The following is a 25427-nucleotide window of genomic DNA, read 5'->3' as shown; positions in this document are numbered from 1 at the left end:
GCTGGACTCTGCCCTCCACCCATGACAAAGCATCTTCCTCCTCCCAACTCAGGGATGTGCTACAGAGCTGCTCACCGGTAAGATGACAGGGCAGGAGGGGGCCAGGACATGGGCACTGGTAGGGCAGGGACCTCTTTCCAGCATCCTCTCCTCACAGCCTCGTCTTTTCCCCGCCTGTTTAATCTCTGTCCCCGGTGGAGATCCTTGGGGCTGGGGAACTCTCTGCTTCCCTCAGCGTGTGTTGAGAGGGAAGAGGGGAGGCTTTGAAATGCACTCCCATAAATAAGCCTTTCTTTCGCGTTGCCCGTCAGCACCGTGCGAGCCCTGTGGAACTGGAAAGGGTCCCCGTGAAAAGGCTGCAGAGTGTGTTTCAGACAGATAAGTCCCTGCCTTTGAAGTGTGGCAGGCGGGCAAAAGCGCCCTCCTCTTGTAGCTGCTGCCAGCCGCTGCGAATTAATCACAGCCCTGCACAGATAAGAGTACAAAGCCTGGCTGAGCACTTCTCCTGCCCGGAGGAGGGGTCTGCGGGGGACTGCTTGGGACCCAGGATGGAGGCTTGAGAGCCTGGAGGTGGGGAGAGGCCAGGCTGGGGTGGGAGGGCCTGTGGGAGGACTGGCTGTGGGGCAGTGAAGAGTCCCCTCTTCCTGGTGGTGGGCTTAGGGGTGTCCCCTGGGAGATCGGGTCTCTTGGGGACCTTCTCTGTGAGCCCCCTAAGATGTGGTTTTGGTCCTGAGAGGAGCCAGTGGCCCACCCAAACACCTCCCAGACCCCGCACAGACCTCTGCTGGCACGTGTTAAATCCAAAAGCAGCCTTGGCATGTCTGCAGCTGCCTTCCCTCTCCGGCTGTGCTTCCTCCCTCCCCACCTGGTGTCCCTGGCCCAGGCTGAGCTGTAAAGCGCTGTCCTCCAGTGCCGTCCTCCTCTGGACCTGCTGCCAGCACTGGGTGGGCGCCAGGTCATGGCTGCTGCCCTGCATTCCTCTCATTGCCTGTCTTTCCAGAAGCTGGCTCTGGGGAGATGCTCCTTTCTGCCTCGTGCCCATTGCTGATGCCGTAAGGATGTTGGGAGATTTTCCTGCTGGTGATTTGCTGATCAGCCGTGGTTAAGGCAGTGGGGAGGTGCCCCATCACCTGGACAAGCCTGAAGGGCACCTTGCCCAGGGGAGAAACGTGCTGCCGTGGAAGGAGCTGTTCATTAGCAAGGCAATGTGCTCGCCTTCTCCAAAGCCTTGTCTGGGATGGCAACTCCTTTCTCCAGCCAAGACAAAGCCATCCCCAGGAACCGTCTCTGGGTCTCTTGGGAAGGGACTTTGCATATGCCCAGCTGGGGTGTGCAGTGTGCAGTCACTCATTACACCAGGGTCCCCAGGGGTTGGAGCATTGCACCCCATCCTTTCCCTCATCCTTCCTTTGCCAGGGTTCTCAGCTTCTGGGGGTGCAGGTCTTAAACCCTTCCCTCTTCAGAGTGAAGGGGTGCTGTGTGCTGGCCACCCAGCTGGGGTGTGCTCCTTGTTTGAGTGGGGCGGCTGTGCACAGGGGCTTCTGGCAGAGCAGCCCCTGGGCTTGCTTTGAGATGATTCACCCAAGCAGGGAGTTTATAATTTCATGCTTCTGGTCTTCCCCATGTACTTAACAAGGCAGCAGCCCTTCAAGCCGACCCTCACTCCTGCTCCTGTGCTTCAGTATAGCCCCAGGAGCTGGTTGCCCCTTGGGGTTCCTGCAGCTCCTGGGAGGAGGCAGCACTGCTGAGCTGCTGCCTGAAGCCAGCCTGAGGCAGGCAGGAGCGAGGGCAGGAATCCTGAGCAAGAAATTAGTGTGAGTAATTATTAGTATTGGGTAATTATATCAGCATCAAGATGAGGAGAAAGGTTAATATATATATTTATTTATTTATTTATGGTAAATGTCTTTTCCCCTGGGCGGGAAGGCAGGCAGAGTGGGCAGGAAGGAGTGTGTTTCTGAGGGGGTCTGCTCTGATTAAACTGCATCCTCTCCCCCTTTCCCTGCTCCCATCTACCCTGTGGGTGCAGGGAGGAGGAGGAAAGTGGTCCCTTCCAGTGTCTGTAAGAGATGGGAGGCTCCTTGTGCATTCCTCGTGCATTCCTTGTGCTGCTGCACTATATTCCAAACAGCCCATCCTCATTCTTCTAGCCAGGATGGGTAGGTTCATATTGGGCTAATCCTGCTGGGAAGGCCCTGATGCTGTGTTCCCACCTCTGTCTGCACAGAGTCCTGCTTGGTGTGGGGGCAGTCTGGGGTCTATCTGCTGACACAGGTTGCTCATGGAAGTTGTGGATGCCCCATCCCCAGGAGTGTTCAAGCCAGGTCGGATGGGGCTTTGAGCAACCTGGTATAATAGAACCAGGGAGTTGGAACAGAGGTGTTAGAACTAGATGATCTATAAGCTTCCTTCCACCCAAACCTTCCTGTGATTCTGTGGTCTCCTCATGCTGGAGAGGAGGGTTAGGATGCATTTTCCTACCATGACCTAACTCAAAATCTCCCTCTTTGGCCAGCCAGAAAACAACTTGATTACCAAGTCTTCCAAATTTCATTTTCCTGAATCCCAAACACACCTACAGATTATCCTTAACAGGGAGAGAGGTGCTAGAGAGAAGGGTTCCCGTGTATGCGTGGCCCCACCAGAACATCCTGACGTGTGTCAGGCTGGGTTCCAGCCCTGTTTGACTACTGAGAGTATTTTTAGGTTCTTCCTGGAGCCTCAAATTAACTGGAAGTGCTTCACGTCTGTTGTTTTTTTAATATATCTCTTTCTCTTTCCCAGCACTGCACAGTGCAATAATGTAATGGGGAAATTACCCCGCTAGTTAAAAATTACTGCCAGCGCGACATCCAGCCATAGATCTATTTTAGAACCAGGGTAAAACTGTATCGATTATTCTGTGCCGCAACTGTGGCCCATAAAAGGATTGGAAAGGTGCGTTTGTCACTTTGCCATAGTGAAGTGGGGAGATGGTGCCTTGCTGGGGAGTGGAAGGGGTGCTCCCCTTACCCTCCTCCAGAGAGCTGGCTTGGGCAGGACTTTTTAGGGGAGAAGCTGAGAGCTGGAAGGGGAGCAACTTGCGAGGAGATGTGGGGAGGCACGGTTGTGCTCTGGGGGTGATGCTGGGTACCAACGTGCAAAGGACACTTCAGGGCAGGGGTGCCACGTGGCCCTGTACTACAGGGGTCTGGGGCTTGACCTCCTCTGATGTTTGGAGTAGGAACAAACATGGTCCTGGACCTGGCAGATACCCTGGGCAGAGGCTTTAGCACCTCTGGGCTCCCCAGCCTGCAGTGGTACCAAGTGTGGGCTGATGGGGAGCAGAGACTGTGTAGGGGTCTAGCAAAGGATGCTGAGAAGGTGGGTGAATACCAGGACCATTTTGGGTTATGGTGAAGGCTCTTCAGTCCTGTGGAAGGAGGTACAGGGGGTGTTTGGCTGTCCCATGAGCTCCCAAGAGTTAGTCTGGTTCTGCAAGCCCAGTTGTCACATCCCTGGGGAGAGGGTGGCCCCTTTGCTCACTGCTATGCAGGACTCATCTCTCTCTGGTTGCTCAGGGGTCTCTTTCTTAATTAAATACATTTGTTTTGTAAAACTGCCTAAAAATAATCCGGGGCTGGTGCATGCAGGAGGCTGGCAGTGAATCAAAGGCGCCGCTCTAATTAAACGGGCCCCAGTTTGTTTGTGAGCCGCATACATTTCCATGCTAATCAGCTGCACACCGGGATCCTGCTTTCCCGGCCCGTATCCTCCTGATTGGGAACTGTGCAAACGCCGGTGGCAATTTACTGCAGGAGGGGGTGAGGTGTCTGGGATGCTGGGGCTGCTGTGGGGGCACAAGGGGTGGTCGTGGCTGTGCTGGGCTGTGGGAGTGATGCTCAGGGCAGGGCTGTGGGATGCATTTGGGGGGTGCTTCTAAGCAGCCAGTTTGCCCCTCTGCTGTGGGGGGATCCTGAGTCCTGCAGATGGGGATGCTGGACCAGGTCCCTGTGTGTGCCAGCACCAGCGCGGAAATGATCCCAGGCAGAGTTTGCTCCATCTTGCTGGGCACGATGCTTCGCTGCCTACTGCTGGGATTTTTGCAGAATGTACTGCTGGTGTGGCTCCGACCCCACCCCACCCCACAGGAGCAGCCCAGACTCTCTGAGCGATTTCTCTGGCACTGCCTCCCTTGAGGCTGTCTCAAGGTCAGCCCCCAGGGTCAGCCTGAATCTGGGGATATCACAAGTGATGGTATGAGCAGGAAGTACCTCTGGCTCGTGGAGGTGCCAGTCAGGTTATGCCAAGTTTAGCCCTGTGTGGTGTGTGCCTCCAGCTCCACGGTGCCTCCTGATGTGATGATGGCCGGGCCAGGCAGGAACCAGTGTGCTTAGGAAGAGCTTTAACGTAATTGTGAGCCATAAGGAGATTAAAGTCTTCGTCATGTTCCTGCTCAGGGAACAAAGGCGCTTTCTGAACCTCTGTTGACCTCCAACTTCCTTGAGACCCTCTTGACTTCCCCGGTCATGAGTCCAAGTGTTTCCTCTGATGGATGGGCTGATGGGAGCCGTGCCTGCGTGCGCCACAGCATCCTGCCTGGCAGGGCTTGGAGCGGGGCGATGTGCGAGCTGCTCTCGGCACCGCTGGGGCAAGATGGGGTTTGATGCCTTACTGCAAGCTGGGGGCTCATCTGCTCCATGCTATGAGTTGGAGGGGCTTTGGAGCTGAGCAGCAGCACATAGTGGGGTGCAGTGTGAGAACCAGGGATGTGTCCTCCCTCCCTGGAGAGAGACGAATGCCATCAGCATGAATGTGGTGCAAATGCACCAGGCAAATGTAGTAAAGGGAAGGAGGCATTGCAGTTTGGTCTTCTGGAAAGGGTCGGGATGCTTGCAGAGCAGCTGGTGCTTTGCTGTGCTGCAGGGGCTGTGGAGTCACCACATGGGTGTGCGATGGAGGCTGGTGTCCCTGATGGGGCACATTCTGTATCCCACATCCTGGGTGGGGGTTGAGGTGTGTGAGGGATCATACTCATCCCCCTTGCTCTCCCCACAGATCCTGGTGGACTTGCCAGCCGAGAGGAGGCACCAAGCTCTGCAGTACGAGAATGTTGTGGCCCACGAAGGCAGCTCCATCCTGCGAGACCTGGTGCTGAGCCCCGACCGTCAGCACATCTATGCCATGACTGAGAAACAGGTAAGGGGGAGGGCTCAGCAGCCTTCTGCTCTCCTGACTTGACGGCCTGCATTGCAGCCCCAGCTGTAGTCCCATGTGCTGGGAAGCCTTTTGGGCTGCTCCCTAGTGGGGTCTGCCCTTTGCTTCCTGGGACTGGAGCTGCCTAGGGACCCTGGGGCAGCTCCTCCCTGCTCCTCCCTGCAGAAACACTGTCCTGAGGCTTTAATTGTTAGCAGCAGCTGCTTGAAATTCCCGTGGTCCCTGGGGACCAAGGGCTTCCTGACCCTGCCTTGCTGTGAATGGCTGGCCATAAACCTCCTCCCTGTTTTGGCTGTCCCCTCCTGAGCAAGGGTTTTGCCGGTCAGCAGGAGCTCCTTGCTCTGAACAACTTTTTGTCCTCTGGAGCAGTTGCTTTTGCATGACAGGGCAGAGGGGACATAGGGCTGATGCAACCCCAGGCTCCTGGTGTGCACCTCTTGAACCCTGCCTCTGCTTGTGCTGAGCTAATGGGAGGTACAGACCCAGTCTGGATCTGGTGCTGTCACCCTGGCAGTGTGGTCTGGGCTTGTGATAGGAGGTTTTGGTTGTCTTAGTGAGCATTTGCTTGATTTGTGATCTGTGGGAGGGCTGCTGGTGTGAGTTCATCCATCCATGGGCTGAATTGGAGGGAGTGAAGCGGGTTCCTGTCACAGTGGTGACGCTTTCTGGATCTGGTGTCAGTACACCATGTCAGGGTGGCCGTGCTGGGACATGGTGTGCCTGTGTCTCGCAGCACCTCTGCTCCTCTGCCCAGCCAGAGGTGTGTGCTTGTGAGCGGGACTGCAAGCAGAGCTGGGAGCCTCACAGTCTCCTGGCCATCAGCCCGAGGGCTTGGGAGGGGGAAGGATGCTGGAGCAGGGCCGTGGGTTTGTCTAGACAGCCCTATGGGGACAGCAGAGTTCTTCTCCCCCTCCTCCCAGTGGCTGTTTCTGGTTTCTGCTCTGCTGCAGGAAACATGCAGCGTTCCAGGTGGGGCAGAAACTGCATTTGGGCTCCTCCATGCAGCTCTCCTGGGCTGTGTTTCCAGCCCTGGCTCTGTTTCTGTCCCAAAGCTTGCTCAGCTAAGCCTCTCCTCTGCAGGGGAGATGTTGGAGAAGTGGATGCCAGGGGGGCAGTTGCACTGGCCTGGACTGGGGATCTCCTCCAGGGACCACCACACTTGCTGGGACCTGAGACTTGGCTGTGCAGGGTCTGCCTGGGGGGTACCCTCTGCCACCACCTGCCTAAAGCAATGTCAGGGACAAACAAATGGGAACATTACAGCTGTCCTCACCACCCTGAGGGAGCTGGTTGGCCAGCGTATCCCAGCCCTGTAGACATCATGCTGAGCCTGTGCTCTGCTGGGCTGTAAGGAGGGAGAACACCCCAGGTTTAGCCCTCAGTAGAGAAGTTTACAAATTTTAATTAATGAGTGAGTGCTTCCCCGTGGGAGCAGTGGGGAACTGAGGCACAAGCACGGCAGGCATGGGCAGCTGCTCGGTGCTGCCAATGCCTCGTGGCAGGTGAGCAGGAACCCCCTCCCTGCACCCCCTCCCTGTCCCCCCTCTTCTCCTCTCCTCTCCTTAATAAAGCCCACTCTCTTCCCTAGTACGCTCAGTGTTATCAGAGTGCTGGTGGAAAGTAATTAAATGAACAGTTGTAACAGAGCTCGAAGGGCTCAGAGAATGAGGGGATTTTAATCAAATCTGGAGGAGCAATTAATAAAGGACTGGTAACCCTTTCGGAGCAGGGCTGCGGCAGCCACGGGGTGCCTGGCTGGCACTGGGAGCCGATGTGGGGCTGAGCTGGCACAGCCCACTCCCAAATCCTGCAAAGGTGCAATGAAAGGAGCTTGTTTGGAGTAAAAGTCTCTCTGGGGTGGAGGTGTTGCCTGCAGATGTGCTGACTGGGCCTGGGAGAGGAGTGGATGATGGTGAGGGGCTCAGCCTGCTCCCTCTCCTGCCTCCCCACTAACAGGCCAGGGTGAGTCTGTGCTGGGTGTGTCTGTGCCATGCCAAGGTGTGGGCACAGCAGCCCGGCTTCCTTCACTCCGTGCCTGTTCCCCGCAGGTGACCCGTGTGCCAGTGGAGAGCTGTGAGCAGTATGAGAGCTGTGAGCTGTGCCTGGGCTCCCGGGACCCCCACTGCGGCTGGTGTGTCCTGCACAACATGTGAGTACAGCAGGATTGTCCCTAGAGCTGTGCCAGCGACCTACAGCTGACAAAATGTGTCCGTCCCCACTGCTGGTCTCCTTGAGGGCATCCCTCCTGGACTTTGGCCCCAAAATGCCGAGGGATAGAATGGTCCAAGGGGTCAGTCATCCCCTCCTGTGGTGCCCAGGCTGTGCTTAGGAGTATCCATGCATGGTGAAGCTGCTGCCAGGGCCTGCTCATCTTGCCCATGGGCTCCTGGGTTCAGCATTCTTGTGCCAATAAGATAAACTGAACACAAAATACCCCTGAAGTCTCAGGGGAGAGCAGAGCTCTGGTATGGGCCTCGGTCACCCGACGTCCCTACCTGGGCATCATCTCCATGCCAAAGGGTCTGTTTGCACTGGTGCCAGCCCAAAGCCCTGCAGGACCCCAGGGGATTCTCCTCCTCACCGTGGTGCTTCCATCCCCCTGCAGCTGCTCCCGTAAGGACCGGTGCGAGCGGGCGGACGAGCCCCAGCGCTTCGCCTCCGAGCTGCAGCAGTGCGTCCAGCTCACCGTGCAGCCCAAGAACATCTCGGTCACCATGTCCGAGGTCCCGGTAAGACACCTCTGCTCCCTCCTACTCCTCCCCAGCCATCTCCTGACCCTCTGGAGGGGAGAAGGCAATTAAAAATAAGTGATGACTTTACGATGAATAGGGAGAAAGGGGAAGAGAGATCTGAGACAAAACAGAGCAAAGTGCAGGGCATTGATGAGGGCAGGCCATTTGCTCCATATTGATGGAGATAATAAAGCAGTTGATGATTATTCAGAAAAGACACAACTGAGCAATAAATATTTCTCCATAATGACAGCACGACCATCAGAAATGCCATTCATAGCCCAGCGATCTAGCTCTAGTTCAATAGCTTGTCTCTGACTCCAGCCTGCAGTAGATATTTTGGGATGAGACTTTGATGCACAACTCGCTGCTCTCTCTCTGTGCAGGCAGAAAGGATGATGGACTTCCCTGAAGTATTTTTCAGGCCATTAGCACCATGAAGAGAATAAGAAACAGCATATACCAGCAATAAACCGCCAGGTCTGGATATCCAGCAGTCAGGAATCCTAAAAAAGTTGGCCAAGGAGTTCTGTGGCCTGGGGATATATGTAATAATATGACTTTGTAATAAACAACTGAATGTTGAGAAAAGTCCCAGAAACGGAAAAAGTGCTAATTTTTTTTCTCAGTTGCAAAAAGGACCAAATAGTCAGAGAGTGCTTAGTTTTACTTCAGAAGTAGAAGAAGAAAAGAAAAAGAACAGGTGCAGGATACACCTGATAATGATTTAAGGATGGGAATATAATTTATGCCAGTCAGCGTGGGTTTGTGTCTGACAAACCCCATTTTGCTCTTTGATGAATTTATGACTTGAATTAGAAGAGGGACTGCGGGGATGTGATGTCTTTAGGCTCCTACAAGGCATTTGACTTAGTACAACACAACGTTCTGATTAAAAATTGGCATTATACAATATTGATAAAGCACGTGTTAAGTGGATTAAGAACGGGCTCTGTGACAGATCTCAAAAAGTTCTCATCAGAGAGGAATTGTCACTGGATGGAAACAGTGTGGAAAGCACTTTGGCAGGGCTAAATGTTCTTTGGTAACGTGGAGATAAATGTGATATGGCTGCAGACAGGACCTGCTGGGATCCTGGGACTGGAGACTGGTATGGGTGAGAGTTCCTTTGGAGTGGTTGGGTTTGAGTGGGGCTGTTTAGCAGAGAAACTGGGGTTTGGTATTGCCAAGTCTTAAGTTAAACATGGATGAAGGTTCACCTGGTGTCCTGAAAAGTGGTGCTGGGGCTGGGCCCTCACTGCAGGCTCTTGATGCTCCTGGGGTGAAGCCAGGAGCTGGGCAGTGCTTTCACTCCTGGGGTAATTATCTCCATACCAATGGCAGGATGCTGCACGTCCATGGATGACATGGGGATGCTCTGCTTGGGTTGGAGTGCAGCTGTCAAAGGGAGGGACTGAAAAACTCCCATAAACATCATGTAAATGAGTTGAAGGCTGGATAAAATGCCTTGCAGTGAGAGACTTCCAGAGCTCAATCTGCTTAGCTTATCAAAAAGAAGATTAAGAGGTGACTTGATTACAGAGTATAAGTGCCTTTACAAGGAGCAAATATCAGGGACTAAAGGGCTTTTTAATCTATCAAGGAAAAGCATAACAAGAACTAATGGCTGGAAGCTGTGAAAAATTCAAATTAGAAATAAGGCAAGCGTTTTGTAAAGTGAGAACTGCTGACCCTGGGGATGACTTTGTGAAGGAAGAGGTGGATTCTTCCCCTCCTCATCTCTGCCGGAGTGGGTGCCTTTCTGCCTTTCTGTGAAACACACTTCAGCCCTGATGCTGTTCTTGTTCTCTGTAGAGAGGTGAGGCGTAATGGCTTGTGGTGTGCCCAGGGCAGAGGACAGAGGCTGTGAGTCATTCCAGTTCTTAACCCATTTAAATCCATGCTCCTTGCTTGAGCAGAGAGGTACATGGATGGGGCTCCCTTGCAAAAGCCCAGAGCAGGTCTCCCCGCCACGTGTGGGTGGCAGAGGAGGGATTGCACTCCCTAGTCTTTTCTAGATTTACACATAGCAGCCACAGAGGAGCCTATTTTCCTAGTTTTCTGTGTTGATGCTCTTGCCTTTCCTTCCTAGCTGGTCCTGCAGGCCTGGAATGTCCCAGACCTCTCAGCAGGAGTTAACTGCTCCTTTGAAGACTTCACCGAGTCAGAGAGTCGCATTGAGGATGGGAAGATCTACTGCAGCTCTCCCTCTGCCAAGGACGTCATCCCCATCACCAGGGGCCGCGGTGAGCTTGTGCCCCAGAGTGGGAAAAAAGCCTGAGACAAGTGTTGTCCCATGTGTTACCCCACAGGCAGGTGTGGAGGAGGACAGTCCTCCCGTGACAGTGATCCCAGTCTCAGGATCTGGACTCCACCTGGGCTCTTGGGGTATAGGAAGAGAAGGAACTGCTGCTCATGGGAGGTTGGTCCTTTAGTCTCCTCCAAGCCATGGACACAGCTGCTTGGGCACAGCCTATGGCAGTGAACTGAGTAATCCTTAAGGTCCCTTCTAACCCAAACCACTTTGTGATTTTACTTGCTGACCGCTCCTGGGCACCCTGGCCCTATTTCCGTCTGTAGACCATTCCTGGGCAGATGTAGCCGTGGGCTCTAGGACATTCTCCTGACCCCAGAACTACTAAACCCTCCTTCAGTATGCCCAGTATAACCCAAGGCCTCAGTCTCCATGCCAGCAGGTTATATTTAGCTGTAGGAGCTCAGAGCTGTACTTGGGCTCTGCTGGCCTCTTTGGTGTCTGAATGGGGGTGGGTGAACACTCTCTTTTTATTGCCACACTCGGGGGATTTTGTTAATTAACTGGACTGAGCGGTGATGCCCAGCTCCCTCCAGCCCATCACAAGCCTTGGGCTGAATGCTGGGCCATGCACTTTGTCCTTTCTGATGTCTTTCTTTGCCTGGGTCTCTTGCAGGGGACAAACGAGTGGTGAAGCTCTACCTGAAATCCAAGGAGACGGGGAAGAAATTTGCCTCTGTGGATTTTGTTTTCTACAACTGCAGCGTCCATCAGTCGTAAGTGGCCTGGACTTTGTGGGAGGGCTCCAGGAACAGATTGGTGGGATGGTGTGAGACTGGAAGAGGGAGTTCTCAGCTTTGTGGGTGCTGATGTTGCAAGAGGAAAGGGCAGTTGAGTACAGGGGTGTTTACAGTGAGAAACCTCCTCCTTTTGCCTGTGTAAACTGGGACGGTGACCAGAGCACCCACAGTTGGTTTGGGTGTGTGGGAACATGTAGCGTCAGGACAGAACCTCACGTAAAAACAGGGCTTTGGGTTTGGCAAAACTTTGGAAGAAAAAGAGTTTACTGCACTGCACACTGTAGAAATCAATCCGTGTGACTGAAAATGCCAAGCGTCTTGTTATTCCTGGAAACAGTTAATAGGAGTGACTTGGCCATGCAAAAGGAGAAGCCTGTACTTTCCTGCCACGGTACCTGCTTCCCAGGCTTGCTGGAGAGGGAGCTGGAAAGTTACAGCAACATGGGATGGAACAGGCCACATGTCCTGGGGCATTTACCCAAGAATTTCCTAACTGGAAGTAATTGTGAATTTGCTTTCTTGTCAGGCTGCCGTGAAATCTACTCCTGCAAGCGTTTTTAGACAGCTTGAGATATGCGTTTGATAAAATAGAGGAGGTGTGGATTATTGATGTGCTGTCTAAGCAAAGTGTCTAAAGTCTCAAGCCACAACTCCTGATGAGGAGCTGCAGACAGTGTTCTTGAGCAGTGGGGGATGGCTGTGCTGTAGGACCGTCAGAGCTGATGCTGGGGTGTGTTTGGGCAAAGAATTTGGAGCTCAAGAATGCAAGAGATTTCATTACTCTGCCAGAAACCTCCCGTGGATGGTGGCGCTCCAGCTGATCAGTAATTATAGATAAGCAAATGCCAAGTGATCTTTTGAATGTCTTCCTGCAAAGTTTTGAGCCTGGCTTGAGGGCTCTGCTGGAGTTTGCTCCTCCAAAGCCTGTTCAGAGTTTCCACTTCGATCAGGGAAGAGCAAGTGAGATGCAGGTGCCCTGGCTGGGAACCCACCCACAGTGAGCTCCAGGAGGGATGTGTCAGAGAAGAGCCCCTGCAAAGCTCCTTCATCACAGGGATTCCTTCCCTCCTGCTCTTTGCACAGGGAGCAGGGCTCCTCCTGGAAGCGCTATGCTGGTGAGGGAGGAGAGACTTTGCAAACTTGACTTTCTCCCTCACCTTGACTCTGAGATGAGCTTTGTCTCCCTTCACGTCCTGTGGTTTCAATAACATTAGCTCAGCTTTGGCTCGGGCTGGCTGCATGTCATTATTTTGCAAATCAAAAAGCAGATACGACTTTTATTTTTCTAAATGAAAGAAAGATGACTTTTAAGTACAAATGGCATCATATTTAGTCCAATCAGCGGTCTGGTGGGAAGAGGTGGTAGGGGAATTGGCATTTTATTTTATGTGCCTGACACAGGAGGGGAAAAAACACCCTACCCCCCTGAAACAAACCTACAACAAAGAGCCTGACTGATTTATTACTGCGTTGATGTTTAATTTTGGATGCATTATTTAAAAAGGCTAATTATGGATGCATTAATATGTATGGACTCCAGTTGAAGCTGATAGAAAAGTCCATGTTCTAAGCTGGTGAACATTATTATTTTTTTTTTACGTTAAGAGTTTTAGAGTTTGGAGTTAGTTTTAACTATGTGACCTGCAGTCGAATCGTAGCCAAAGAGCATGACAATACCTCCTGGGATGATGCAATACTTTTAAATACCATTTGCAGACAGGCGTCTTTAATGGATGTCTCTGGAGTTAATAGCCTTTCAGATCCAGGTTTCATATTTTGTGGAGGAAAATCTATACATCAGCCTGATAAATTCTGTATTAGGAACAATATGCTTTTCCACGAGGCTAATGTTTTTCCTGTGGAGATCTCTGATCACTGTGCGTTATGTTTTCTTTTTATATTCGAGCGGCTTTGCTGAGGTTGGAAGGCAGAGTTCTGCGTGTCGAATCATTTCTCAGCTGAGGACAAAGTGTTTGGGTGAGATTTTTCAGATGGTTGTGGAGAGATGGGAGGCTTGTGAGGCAGCTCTTTGCTGATGTCAGCTGGGGTAGCTCCAAGGGAAGCCAATGCAGCTCCACCGTGTGCACCAGGGAGAATCTGATCTCTTGTTTTCGGCAGACATCTGGAAAGGCATCAGCAAAATGCGGGCTGTGGGGCTGGTCCTGCTGCTGCATGAGCATCCTGGCTCTCTTATTTCCCACCACCTTGGCAAGTCTTCTTCCCATGCATTTTCAAGTGCCTGGTCAAGGGAGGGATTTGCAGAAGGGAAGATGCTTCTGATCACTTCTACAGGAGAGGAGGGTACAGAGGGGGTTTTGCTGCCTGTATGTTTAGCTGTGATGTTCTGGGCTGAGGGGATGTCTTCCAGGTAGAGCTTCAAAGCTGTCCCATCTGTTAATGCAGGGCTTTATGCCTGTGTGATGGAACTGTCCCCATCACAGACCAGCGTCAGTGGCTCCTGGGGTACTTTGTGCAGGGTCCCTGAGAGCCCTGGTTTGGAATTTTCGTTCCCTCTGGGGCTTCATTCCTTTCCAGGAGTCACCTGGGCAGCTTCTGGAGGTCCCAGCTTTGTGTACTCAGGGCTCCTGTGGGGCTCAGGCAAGTGTTTCCAGGCAGTGGCATCTTTTGGGCATCCTGCTTGTAAAGGCTTGCGCATGAGGCAGGGGATGCTTCTGGCTGAGCTGTGGGAGATGCACTGAACAGGGGAGTGGAAACCAAGAGTTCAGTGTGGGGAAATGAGGCCCTTGCAAAGAGGGATGTGGGTGGCTGAGGGTCTCTGCCAGCCCACAGCAGGGGAGCAGGGCTGCCCACAGGCTTCTCTGCAGCTCCTGGGGACAGGCTCTGGTTCCTGCAGTGGAGGATGAGATGAAAACCCCGTGGCAGGGACTGGGTGGATTCCCTCGAGGGATTCCAATGGGACACCGATCAAGTGCAGGCATTTAAAGGCTGCTCGGCACCTTTGATCGTGTAATGAATCAGCCCGAGTCCAGCGCGTGCACGGGCAGATGTTGAGGTCGTCTTTGTCAGAGTTAAACGCCTTCTTCAAAGCATTTGTGGGGAAATGAGTCCCCTTTTAAGATAAAGATGTAATACCAGGCTCCCTGCCTGCCTCTGGCAGAGCTTGCCGGCGAGGTGGGTGAGTAGGGAATCCTCACGGAAAGCTAGTGAGCAATTCCAGGGAATACGAAGATGTATTCATTTCTTCCCGCTTTTTCCATGTTTCCTCGCTGGATTTCTCCTCTGGAAACTCTGTTTCATAAATCATGTTGTGGCTTGGCATTTTGGAGTGTGTGGCTGTGGGAAGGGAGCTGGCAAGTGGAGTGGGATGGGGAAGAAGATGAGAGCTTTTGGTGCTTCTTTCAATTCTGTGGGCAGGTTTTGCAGAGCTGCTGTTTTTTCAAGCACCAGCGTGCCCAGCGCATCACCAGCATGTCCTGCCACTGCAGTGTGGAAGCAAAAATCCAGGTGGTGGCACAGGGAAAGGGGGAAAATCATGTCAGCAAGTCTGATTCCAAGAGGGGATCTGAGCATCCTGGAAACCTGTCTCGAGTGTGGGAGGTGGTCATGATGCCACCAGCCTTGTGGTTGTGCCTCACTGTAGTGACAGTTGTGACACCCATGTCCTATCAGCTGCAGGGTGCTGAATTTCTCTGAGGCTAGAGCAAAGGCAGACATGCCAAATGGCTCTAACTCCTCCAGGCTGGAGAGATGTGACTCTGCTGTGTCTCCATCCCACAGGTCAGGCTTTCCCTGTAAGCCTCCATTAAGTAAATGGGATTTTAATGCATGTCCCAAGGGCTGGGAGCAGTGGGGTTGTGCCGGTAAGGCAGGGCTGGGCTGTTCTGGTGACTGAGGCACCCGCTGGCACCTGTGGGACAATGCCAGCCCTTGTGCCTTGGCTCCTCTCTGCAGCCATTCTGTCTGCCTGCACATGGCATGGCTGCTTCTCTGTTGGCCCAGTGCTGCTCATTTCCAGATGCTTACAGATGCTTTCTTTTCAAAGGCATGGACAGATGGCTGCAAGCAGTTGAGTGAGTGTATCTGAGTTTGCATGGCTGAGCTGTGTGGTGGTAACAGATCCCTGTGTGTTCCTGGGCGGGGGCAGGTGGAAAATCCTGTAGGATGGCCCCAGAGACAGCTCAGGATAACCTGGTTTATGTCATGTATGTTGTGAATGAGGAGGGCTGGTACAGCCTGGTCTTACGTTTCAGTAAGGGAAGGCAGCTGAGGGTGTTTCAAGAGAATTATTTTAAAACCCAGGGCATGATTCTGCATCCTCCAGCATGATGGTGGATGCTCTGGACCACCCTGTGAGTAAGGACCTTGGCGAAACCCAGCAGAGATGGAGAAGCATTGGGTTGGTGCAAAAGGAAGGGCAGAAATGGATTGAGATGGGCAGGGATGGAGGGAGGTGGGAGCTGACTCCCACCCCACACCTTTCCGGGGCACCAGTGGGGAAGCTGCCTGTAGGTCCATGTAGGGGCTGGGGGACACGGACCGTCTGGTTCCACTGCTCTTCAGGATCTTCCCTTCTCCCTAGGGTAGAGAGATGGATATAAAGCCCAAAGCACTGCAGTTCAGCCCCTCAACCCTGACAGCTGCTGCTCCAGATGCAGGCTGTGCTGGAGCTGAGTATTCACTAAGGATGCATCCTCCTGCCAAGAGGAGATCTGAGGAGCAGTCGGGGGGCTCACAGGCGGCTGTGCTGTGCCTGCACAGATGCTGTTTTCATCAACACTGTGTTTATAATTTCCCTTCTTAATGGACCTCCCCTGCTCTGCTCTTGGTGCCGTTCAACTTCCCCCTGTCCCTCCTCCCTGCCCTTCACTCCATGTCCTTCCTTTCTCCAGTGACGTGCTGCGCCGTAGAAATAGCCTCAGTGTCTGTTGTGTGTGTGCCATGCTCGCACCTCCTGTCCCACTCACGTTTGCTGCTCAGGCTTATCTCACTCCTGTGGATGCTGTTTTTGTTTTCTGCCCTCGCTGTTCAGTGTGATGAAGAGCTTTGTGCTCCTTTGGGCACGTGGCATGCCTGGGGCTGGGAGTGCAGGAAGGAGAGTGAGTGAGGAGCCTGAATCCAGCACTGCTGGCTCTCCACGCTACATCAGCTACAGCATTGCTTTGGGTCATGTGTGGAGACAGCTGTGACCTCTCCATGGTCACTGGAGGTGCCTGCACACCCAGGGAGGAGTCAGTCCCTGAAGCTGCCCCTGGATCTGGGCTCATCCTGCAGTGATGCTTTTGGCCCTGCACCCACCCTGGCAAGGTGTCTTTACTGTCCTTCTGCCCTGTCTCTGCCTCTGCTTCTCTACAGTCCTGTCAGGTGTTTCCCTAGGATGGCCTTATCAAGTCTGGGATCATTTATGGAAGTGGAGGGGAGCAGTGCTGGGAGTTTTTGGCCCAGCTGGTGGGGTGAGATGTGGGCAAGCGTGGGGGCTGTGGGGAGGCTCTGGCTTTGACCCTGGAGCACTCAAACTTGGGCAGAGCTGCTTTGTTGCCTGCAAGGATGCCTCCTCTGGCTGGGGGAGGTTTCAGGCCAGCAGTGAGCCTGGACTTGTTTTGGAATGGGGCACTTGGCACAGAGTGACCCTGAAATGCTGCTCTGAGGCTGGTGCCACGCCTCTCTCACGAGGTCATCAGGAGACAAGGACGGCACTGCCGGTGGGTCTGGCTCCCTTCCCCTGCCTCGCCTGGGCTTCATCTCCACCAGCACCTGGCAGGGCTGGGGAGGAGGCAGATGGGGAACAAGCTGTGGGTCCCTATCAGTGCTGCACCCCCACCATCGGTTTTCTGCCTCACTGGGCTTCTTGCTCTCCTGGCACGCTTTGGGGAGGGGGAACACTTCAACACATGAAGGAGAGCCTCCCTCTAATTATCAGGAGTGATGAAAGCCTCTTAGGCAAGAAGTGGTGAGGGAAGAGTGCCTGACCGTGGGAAGGAGAGAGACGGCACAGATGGCATCATGCTGCTGAGCAGCCTGCTCCTGTGCCAGGAACAGACAGCAGTGGCACACGGACCCACCGGGATACGGACACTCTGGGACACAGCCCCAGCCACGCTGCCCAGCCTGACCAGCAGCCGGGGATCCCTGCCTCAGCTCCTGTCCTGGGCTTTGGGCAGCCTTGCAGGGCGCTGTGGTGGTCAAACAGCCATGCTGAGGCCAGCAGCACTGAGGCAGGCTGTGAGCAGGGTTTCACCACGTTACTGGCACCCGAGTGCTGACTTACTCACCACTTTGACCCGGGCAGGCTCTAAACACAGCAGAGATGCTGCAGAGCAAGGTGTGTGTGGTGACTCTCACAGGGGCATTTGATGTCCTTATGGCAGAAGGAGAACCTTGGCAGAAGGGAGAGGGTGGAAACCATCTCTGAGGATGGGGCTTTAGGAGTGGTTCAGTTAAGTTAGAAGCAACTGGGAGAGCTAAAGTAGGGAGGGGAAACCACGTCAGGGTGCACATGGAGGATAACCTGAGATCCTTTGACAAGTGGAGACCAGGAAACCAGCTGGGACCTGCAGTAATTAAATGGCAAAGGAGACCCTCAGGTGAGGAGGGTCTAGAAATAGCCAAGATTTGGCTTTGACCCTGAAGAACTGCAAAGTGGAACTGCAGTTGTCAGGCTGGGGTGCCCAGGGCAGGGCTGAATTGGGAGCTTCACCCAGCTGCTTTGAGAGGCCTTGTGAGGTGGTGGAAAGGGGATTGGGGAGTCTTTTTGCAGACCCTGAAGGACCTGGTGACTGGAAAATTTCTTCTCTGGAGGATGGTGGGGGCAATTAATGGGAGGTTGTGCCCCAGCATGTGGCTTGTGGCTGCTTGTGCTTCTATCTTAATGACCTCTCTGGGGCTACTCTACTCCCATGAGGATTAATCTGTATGTTCCCTGTCCTGCCCCTCCATATCGTGGATTTATCTGTCCACTGGTCCTTGCTTGAACCCTTAGCAGGAGGGCAGGAGCTGTCCTTTGGCTTTGTTTGTGTTCTCTGGTTCCCCTACCCTCTGTACCTCCCTCCATCAAAGCAACCAGAGATAGGAGGCTGTGGCTCTGCTTTTAAGTTGAATCTCTGCAGCTGAAATAAAACTGCATATATTTGCATAAGGAGCATCTCAATTAGCATATTTGTGGGTAAAGCTAAAAGGGCTGTTCATTTGGAAGTGAAAATGTGAGCGAAACATGGAAATGACTTCCAGCCCCCTTTGCAAGCAGCTTAATTAAATATTTCCTTAGTGTGTGCGCATGGATTTGGGAAGCTCTTGCTGTATCTGTAATGGTGTGTGAAACCCCCGGGCAGGCCAGGAGCCCTGGGCCTGCAAAGCCTTGGGTGTGTCTTTGCACCCTGGGCTGCCCTTACCCTGTGGCTCCCACACCTCCAAAGTGATAATTCTGCTGGAGGGCGAGGGATTTAGCATGCCAGGCTCTGCCGCCAAGGATCTCTTCTCCAGGAAGATTGTCTTTCTGCTGCCTCACAGGGCCATGCTGTGTTTTCCTGTCATTTCCCACGGGTAGAGGCAGAGAGGTAGCTGTGATTAGGAGCAGGATTGGGCTGGGCAGGGCTGCCTGCCTCCTACCAGGGCTGTGTTCAGGGAAAGAGCCTGTCTTTGTTTAAATATAATTGCTTTGGGCCTGATCCTTTTGATGCTCGGATCAGTGAGGAGCAGGTATGAGCCTTCTAGGGAGAAAACTAGTGTTGCTGCTTTTTTCTTTTTTCTTTTTTCTTTTTTCTTTTTTCTTTTTTCTTTTTTCTTTTTTCTTTTTTCTTTTTTTTTTTTATCTTTAAGCCAGGCTGATTATTTTTACTGCCTTTTAGCTTATGCCTCAGCAGCTCTCCCATCTCCTCCTTGGGAGAACAGCTTGGGCTGCACAGACACGCCTGGTGCAGACCCGCCCTGTGAAGGCTCGTGCACTAAATGCAGGACCTGTCTGGTATTTTGCCCCCAGGCAGCGTGGCAGGGGGGCTCAGCCCCTTCCCTCCTCACAGAGGTGAAACCCCCAAAGGCCTCCCTCCAGCTGTGGGATGCCCTGTGTCTGCAAACAGGGATGCCTGCGAGGGGGTTAGCAAGGGGACAGGCTGTCGAGGTGCCACTCCTGTGAATGGCTGTGGGACTCTGTGTGTCCCCTCCTGCTCTGGGGAGAGTCATCAGGTCCCTGGGGCTGGTTTCTTTGGTAAGAGGAATGGAAAGCAGAGCATGGGAGCTCCTGGCATCCCTGGGTCCTCAGCATACTCCCAGAAGAGATGGGGAGAGGGGAGCAGGAGTGATCCCTGTGCACAAAGAGCTCCGAGAGGAGGCTGGGGAGGGAGATGGAAGCGTCTGGGGCTGAGGGGGGGGGGGTGGAAGCCACAGACACAACGTACGCACGGCTGTGGAGGGCTGGGGCTGAGGGGGCTGAGGGAGGGGGTCACACACAACCTATTGTGAGCGGCTGAAAGGCGCTACAGTCCCAAAATGTTAATCTGACCCAACCTTTCGCCAGTTATAATTTTCTTCTCAATGAGCATGCATTAATCTGGCCCTTTCTCCCCTGTTCCCCTGCGGTGCAGAGCCCTTGATGTGCTGCCTCTTGCTAAAATCGCCTTTCAGTGAACCCAAATAAAGCTCCCGAAGTCTGGAGCTCTGCCCCTGCTGGAGTGGGGCAGGCAGGGTCAGTCTGCCAAGAGGAGGAAGGAGCATGGCCTCTTCGGCTGGGACACAAATCCTGCAGTGCCTAAAAGGCCATATCCCCCCACCCTGCTGTGGGCAAAGCCTGGGGGTTCGGGTTGTGCAGGCATCTCCCTCCCAGCGCACGGCCCGTGCCTCATGGCTAAGGGATCCTTTCCACCCCGAGGTACAGGGTCACCTACAGATGCTGTCCTGCTGAAGCATCCTAAGAAATGTCCCTGTGGGCTCTGCCTCGGTGCTGCCCTGATGCTGCCCACTTCTCTCCTTCTGCAGCTGCCTGTCCTGTGTGAACGGCTCCTTCCCCTGCCACTGGTGCAAGTACCGCCACATCTGCACCCACAACGCTGCCGACTGCTCTTTCCTGGAGGGACGTGTCAAGCTCTCTGAGGTAAGACAATGTGCGACTGCTCCCCTTACCTGTTTGGGTCCTGTCATGGCCCCCTGCCCTCTGGGGAAGGGTTTAGAAGAAGGCAAACTGCTTCAGAAACCATTCTCACTGCCTCTCCTGGGATGCTGGGACTGCCTGAGAAGCAGTGAGGGAGGAAAGGGAAGTCCTGACGGGACCGTGTGCTGGTGGAGAGAGGCTGTGTGGCTTCGGAGAGGCAGCTTGGGAAGTCAGGTGAAGCCCGGAGCACTTAAGGCTGAATGAAAGGGAAAACAAAGGCAGAGATGCTAAAGCATTTTCCTTTGATGTTTGTGAAGGGAGCAAGCTGGAACTGTCATTGCAGAACAACTTGTTTTCAGAGAGGGGAAGGTTGAAATCTGTAATACAAACTGTTTTGCTGCACCTCACGCCTTCTTCATCTCAACTGCTTTACTAAGGAACATGTTCTTTTGTGGGGGCTCATCCTGTGCAGCATCCGTGCCACCCACTGGGGAAACCTGCCTGAAACTGGCAGGGTGTTTGCAGGATGTCCTGCTGTCCCCAGCCTGTGGTGGCATTGCTGGCTGCGTGGGTTGGGTCTGGAGATCTGGCAAGCCACTGCTGGCTCTACAGTAAATGCTGATTTGGATCCTGAAGGGAGAGTTACAGGAAGGAAAGTTTCTCCTCTGTCCCTGTTCTAAAAGGAGGCTCCAGTTGAACTTATCCGGGTTTCCCATTGCCTGTATATGGGCCCAGGGAAGGGTCCTGCCACCTCCAGGGGAATTTGCTAACCCAAGAAAGTTGGAAAAAGCTGTTTTCTCCTAGCCTGTGAAGAAATCCAGTGAGTGATCTGCCTGTCTCAGGCATCCCAGCAGCCTGCTCCTGAGGTCACGCTTCCAGCCAGCTCTGGCGTTGCTGCTGCAAATGCAACATGTGGTGTCCACACCACTGGAGCCCAGCAGCTCTCGTCTGCCCATTCCCCTCAGTAAGGCCATGGCATCTGCCCCCCTCCCTGCCAGGCCAACCCCAAAGCATCTGGCTGTACCCCACAGCGGTGTTGCCCTAGTGCAGCTCTCCCACGGACCGACTGCTCAGGAACTTGTGTCACTCCCCAGTGTGAACAGGGTGTCCCCCAGCAGACCTTCTGGCCACACTGGGAAATGGACCAGCGCCTGGTTTGAGGTTTGGATTGCCTGGCTCAGCCTGTTTGCACATTAGTGTGGCCTCAGCAGTTCCCAGCAGGGATGGTGAGGCACCCTCAGACCAGCTGCTGCTGTGGGCTGTGTGACCAGGCTGGGATGAGACATCCTGTCCCCATCCTTGGCCATCCTGGTCCCCAGCAGGGTGGTGTGGTGGGTGGGGGGGCTTGGTGCCAATCCCATAGCACCACTGGGCAAGTTAATGGTAGACATCCAGCCCCATCCTCTCTGCAGGAGGGTTATTTTAAGCAGGATTTGGTCTGTCTGTGTTGGCTGGAGTGTCGTGGGCACCGGTCAGGAAATGCAGGGACAGAGGGTAACTCTGTCTCTGCTCCTTCCCACGGGTATTTTGCCACGATTTCCTGGGTGGGAAAGTGGTCGTTTTGTAGGAAAACAGAGTGACCCATGGCACTCTGTCCTGGGCATGCCAGGAATGTTTGTCTGGTTTTCTGGGGGTGGCAGGGCTGGAATGGGGCGTGGGTAGGAGCCACTACTCACATAAATGTGCCTGGAAATGGTGACAGCAGGAAGGATGTCCCTGTCCACTGTTGTGGAAGCTTTAAAGCCCAGGCTCTGGAGATTGGCCTCCTCTGTGGCTTTGCTGGGGGGTGCAGGGCTGGGGAAGAGGTGATGAAGCAGCCCAGGCTGCTGTTCATTTTTTCCACTCACGATGTGCAGTGGTGACCAGAGGGTGGTCAGTGATGGACATTGGAGCATCCCATCCCAGAAGGCTGCTCTTCTGTGACAGCCCCTGCTGATGCAGAGCTGCTGTGGAGGGTGAAAGGCTCCTGGACTGGGGGGATGAAGTGTGTTGGTTTAGATTAAGCAGGTTCGTCTTTGTTCTTCATTCCCCATCAGTGGGAATGGCTGAGGACTTTGTGAAGGAACATCAAAGCTGGGGTCGGGCCCCGTCCCAGACTGCCTTCATCCTACCTCTGCTGATGCACAGCCTTGCAGCTGGAGCTGGGAGCTGCCAGAGAAACTCCAATGGCAGCATTTGCAGTGTGATTCTAAAGCTCTTACCTCTCCAGACAAACCCGGACACCCATGTCATGTTCTCATCCAGCTGGAAAAATGGTTTTAATGGAGAAAATCCAACTTGTGTGATATTTGGGAATTTTTGTGAGTTGGGGTCTTGCTTTTCTGCTCATCCCATGCCTTCATAGCTGCCTCCTCCTGAGGCCTGGGACTCTGCTGGGAGGGGCTATTTTTGGCAGGACACAGAGCTCTGTGGGCTGTGCAGAGTGTTCCCAAGGGATGGAAGAGCTGGGCAACGCCGGAGCCAGTTGTGTCAGCGGTTGGACTTGCTCAGAGGGGAAATGAGTCGTCCTTGTACCCCCACCCCTCCGGGCACCCTGGGCGCCCACCAGCACCAGGTGCTTCCTGTTTGGGCACAGGCTGACATTTTTGCTGGATGAGACACTTCTGCTGGCAGATGTGGAGTGTGTGACATCATGGGGGGATTCGGCTCAAACCGCGAATCGGCAGAATGAGCCCTCCTGCCTGTGTGGGGAGAGGGACACACGTGCCTGCTGTGCTCCCTGGGCACCAGCCTGCAGGGAGCCGTGGTGAGCCCAGCCCGGGGGGCATGGACTAACCCACCACCCCAGCTGCACTGTGGCAGTAATTACCAAAAAAAGAGGAGATGGAAGTGTTGGAGAGTGAGCCGGGAGTTAATACTTGCCAAGTGTGTATGTGCCCCGTGGGGAAGGCTTGTGCCACCCCTGGGGTCTCCCTGCAATGTGGAGGGGATCAAGCAGGTGGGGGCTGCTTCCTCTGACAGCACTTCCAAGCTGGGAAATGGTGGGGAACAACCACTGTGCAGTCGTGGGGACACTCCATGGAAATGGTAGCAGGCATGAGGTGTCTCCCCACTGTGAGTCAGGCTGATTGTGGAAGGGGGGGAACTGAAGCCCCCCTGTGCAGAGTGGTAGCTGTGATATGGAGCAGGGAGGTGGCAGAGCAGTGCCAAGGATCCCCAGACTGCCCCAGCCCTGTTGCCATCTCCAGGTTGGGGCTAACACTACTGTTTCTCTCTGCTTTTATTTTGTTTAGTATGTTTTGGAGATAAATAGTTTCTTCCCTTGAAAACTGTGCTTTTGGGGAATACAGACTTGTTAAGAACAGAAAACCCAAGGAGTAAAACTAGTTGGGTTTTTCTGTCAATATTTGCTAAATGAAACAATTTCTTTTTCTTTTCTCTGCATTGTTTGAAAGTTAATTAATCATAGCGGCTGAGATAAAGCCTGGCACTTTGCAAGGTCCGGCCTGGCTTGCTGCGGGGTGGCAGGAGACAGCTGGGCAGCCTTGGTCACACATGGCTGCTGGTGGCCTTGGGGCCAGAGCTGCCCCTGCAGCTGCACTGTGGCCACCAGAAGCTTTGTGAGAGCAGTGGAGTGGCTGTGTCCACAGCATTTCTGTTTTTAAAGCAGCTCACATGTTATTCCCTCCTGATATTATTTCAAGCCAGCACTCCCAGGAGTAGCTGCCGTAGGTGTGAGACCTCTGCCCGACTCAGCAAAGGCAGCGTGGGATTGCATCAGGCTGTTGTTTGCCGAAGTGTCACCCACCGGGGCTGCAGAGCTGTTTTGCTGCCTGAGCTCATTTATTTTTGCTCCCTCCTGCTCCCCTGTGCTTTGCACACAAGAGTCACCAGCTCCCCTGGAGCAGCTGGGAGCCCGCGGCTATTAAAAGTGGTGTGTTTTGCCCTCCCAACGTCTCCTTCCCCAGGGGCTGGCAGGGAGGTGCTTTCCTCTCCACCTCGGGCTCAGCAGCATCCCCTGGCTGGAGGCACTGCCTGCTGGGCAGCCTGCAGCCGGGCTGGGTGGGGTGACACTGCTCCAAGCTGGTGCAGATAGAAGCCGCAGCAAAATTTGCTGCAGAGCAGGTTCTCTGCCACACTGCAGGAGCACATTGCTGTATCAAAGAGGGAAAATGCTTTTCTGTCCACTTGTGAAGGAAGGGGGATGGAAGCTGTAAGGGAAACAGGAGGGCTGAGCAGGTAGCTTGACAATGCACAGCCCAGTGGGCATTAACTCTGAAACCTACTGGCTGCAATGATGGCATTGAAGTCCACGTTGTTACCAGTTGGCCCAAACACATGTTGCTGTTGCAGTGCCAAGTTACAGATTCCATAGATGCATCCTCTCCGCACCTCCCACCTAAATCAACCTGAGCTGTAGAAAACACTCTACATCTGCCCTGCCACCAGATTCCTTTGTGCTCTTCTTTCCTGTCTTCAGGGCTTTGGGTAGAGCAGCCATAGGATGCTGGTTTGGGGTTGCTGCACATGAGGATTTTCTCAAGCATGAGCTCAGGGTGGTGTTTTTGCAGCACATTTCTAAGCCTGCCAGCCAGGAGAGGGTCACAGGGGTGCTGGGGGAGGCTGCACAGTGTTCCCATCTCATCGGCTGCCTCTTGTTCCCCTTATAGGACTGCCCTCAGATCCTGCCTTCCACCCAGATCTACATCCCCGTGGGTGTGGTGAAACCCATCACCCTGACGGCCAAGAACCTGCCCCAGCCGCAGTCAGGCCAGCGCAACTACGAGTGCATCTTCCACATCCCCGGCAGCACCACCCGCGTCACCGCCCTGCGCTTCAACAGCACCAGCATCCAGTGCCAGAACACCTCGGTGAGTGTGCCGGGAGCTGTCCTCGGCAGGGGCCCTGGCTGTGGGCTGCTCCTTCCTGCCTGCCCCAGGACCATCCTGGCTCGTTGCATGGGCAGCTTTGCTCTCTTGCAGGCAGGTTGTAGGGGTTTCTGTTGATTGTGGGGTGTGAGGCGGGCTCCCCGCCACTTCCCCCAGGTGCATTGGGAGGCTGCTTGGGGTTGTTCCAGATAGGATCAATGTTGAAGTCACCAGGCTTTAGGAGCACTTCCAAGGAAATTGGGTTTGCAAAGCTGAAGAAAGTTGCCTGAACTGGAGCCAGCTGGGCCCAGATGTGCTGGAGCCCTCCCCACCCCGTAAATCTATCCCACTTTACAGGCAGGATGGAGCTAACACCTCTGTGTCCCATTGCACACATGGAGTCCTCCACATGCAGCTGTGCTTGCCAGCCCTGCAAGCGCTTTCCCTCCTTCCCTGCAGCCTCTGTCTGTCCCTGACTCCATCCCTGATCTGACCAGCAGCTGCCTCCTTCCCCTGCCTGCCTGCCCTCCATCCCTTGCTCCCTGCATCTCTCCCTGCCTCTGTGTCCTTGCCCCCTGCAGCCCTGTCACTTCAGCTCTC

The 25427-nt window shown here is 54.0% G+C and overlaps 1 protein-coding gene across 1 annotated transcript in view; it reads left to right on the top strand.

The window, feature by feature from the left end:
- The window catches only part of PLXNA1 (plexin A1), a 116009-nt gene that overhangs the window by 44540 nt on the left and 46042 nt on the right, over positions 1 to 25427 (top strand). The window contains exons 4-10 of the mRNA XM_032120422.1: positions 5038 to 5178; positions 7245 to 7345; positions 7802 to 7925; positions 10021 to 10174; positions 10859 to 10958; positions 19908 to 20022; positions 24630 to 24830. Of these exons, the coding sequence (XP_031976313.1) occupies positions 5038 to 5178; positions 7245 to 7345; positions 7802 to 7925; positions 10021 to 10174; positions 10859 to 10958; positions 19908 to 20022; positions 24630 to 24830 (936 nt within the window). The remainder of the gene's footprint in view (positions 1 to 5037; positions 5179 to 7244; positions 7346 to 7801; positions 7926 to 10020; positions 10175 to 10858; positions 10959 to 19907; positions 20023 to 24629; positions 24831 to 25427) is intronic.

This window comes from Corvus moneduloides, chromosome 11, assembly GCF_009650955.1.
Source record: "Corvus moneduloides isolate bCorMon1 chromosome 11, bCorMon1.pri, whole genome shotgun sequence".
NCBI lineage: Eukaryota > Metazoa > Chordata > Aves > Passeriformes > Corvidae > Corvus > Corvus moneduloides.
The sequence above is the reverse complement of the archived record's forward strand: the minus strand, read 5'-3'. Positions and strand labels throughout refer to the sequence as shown.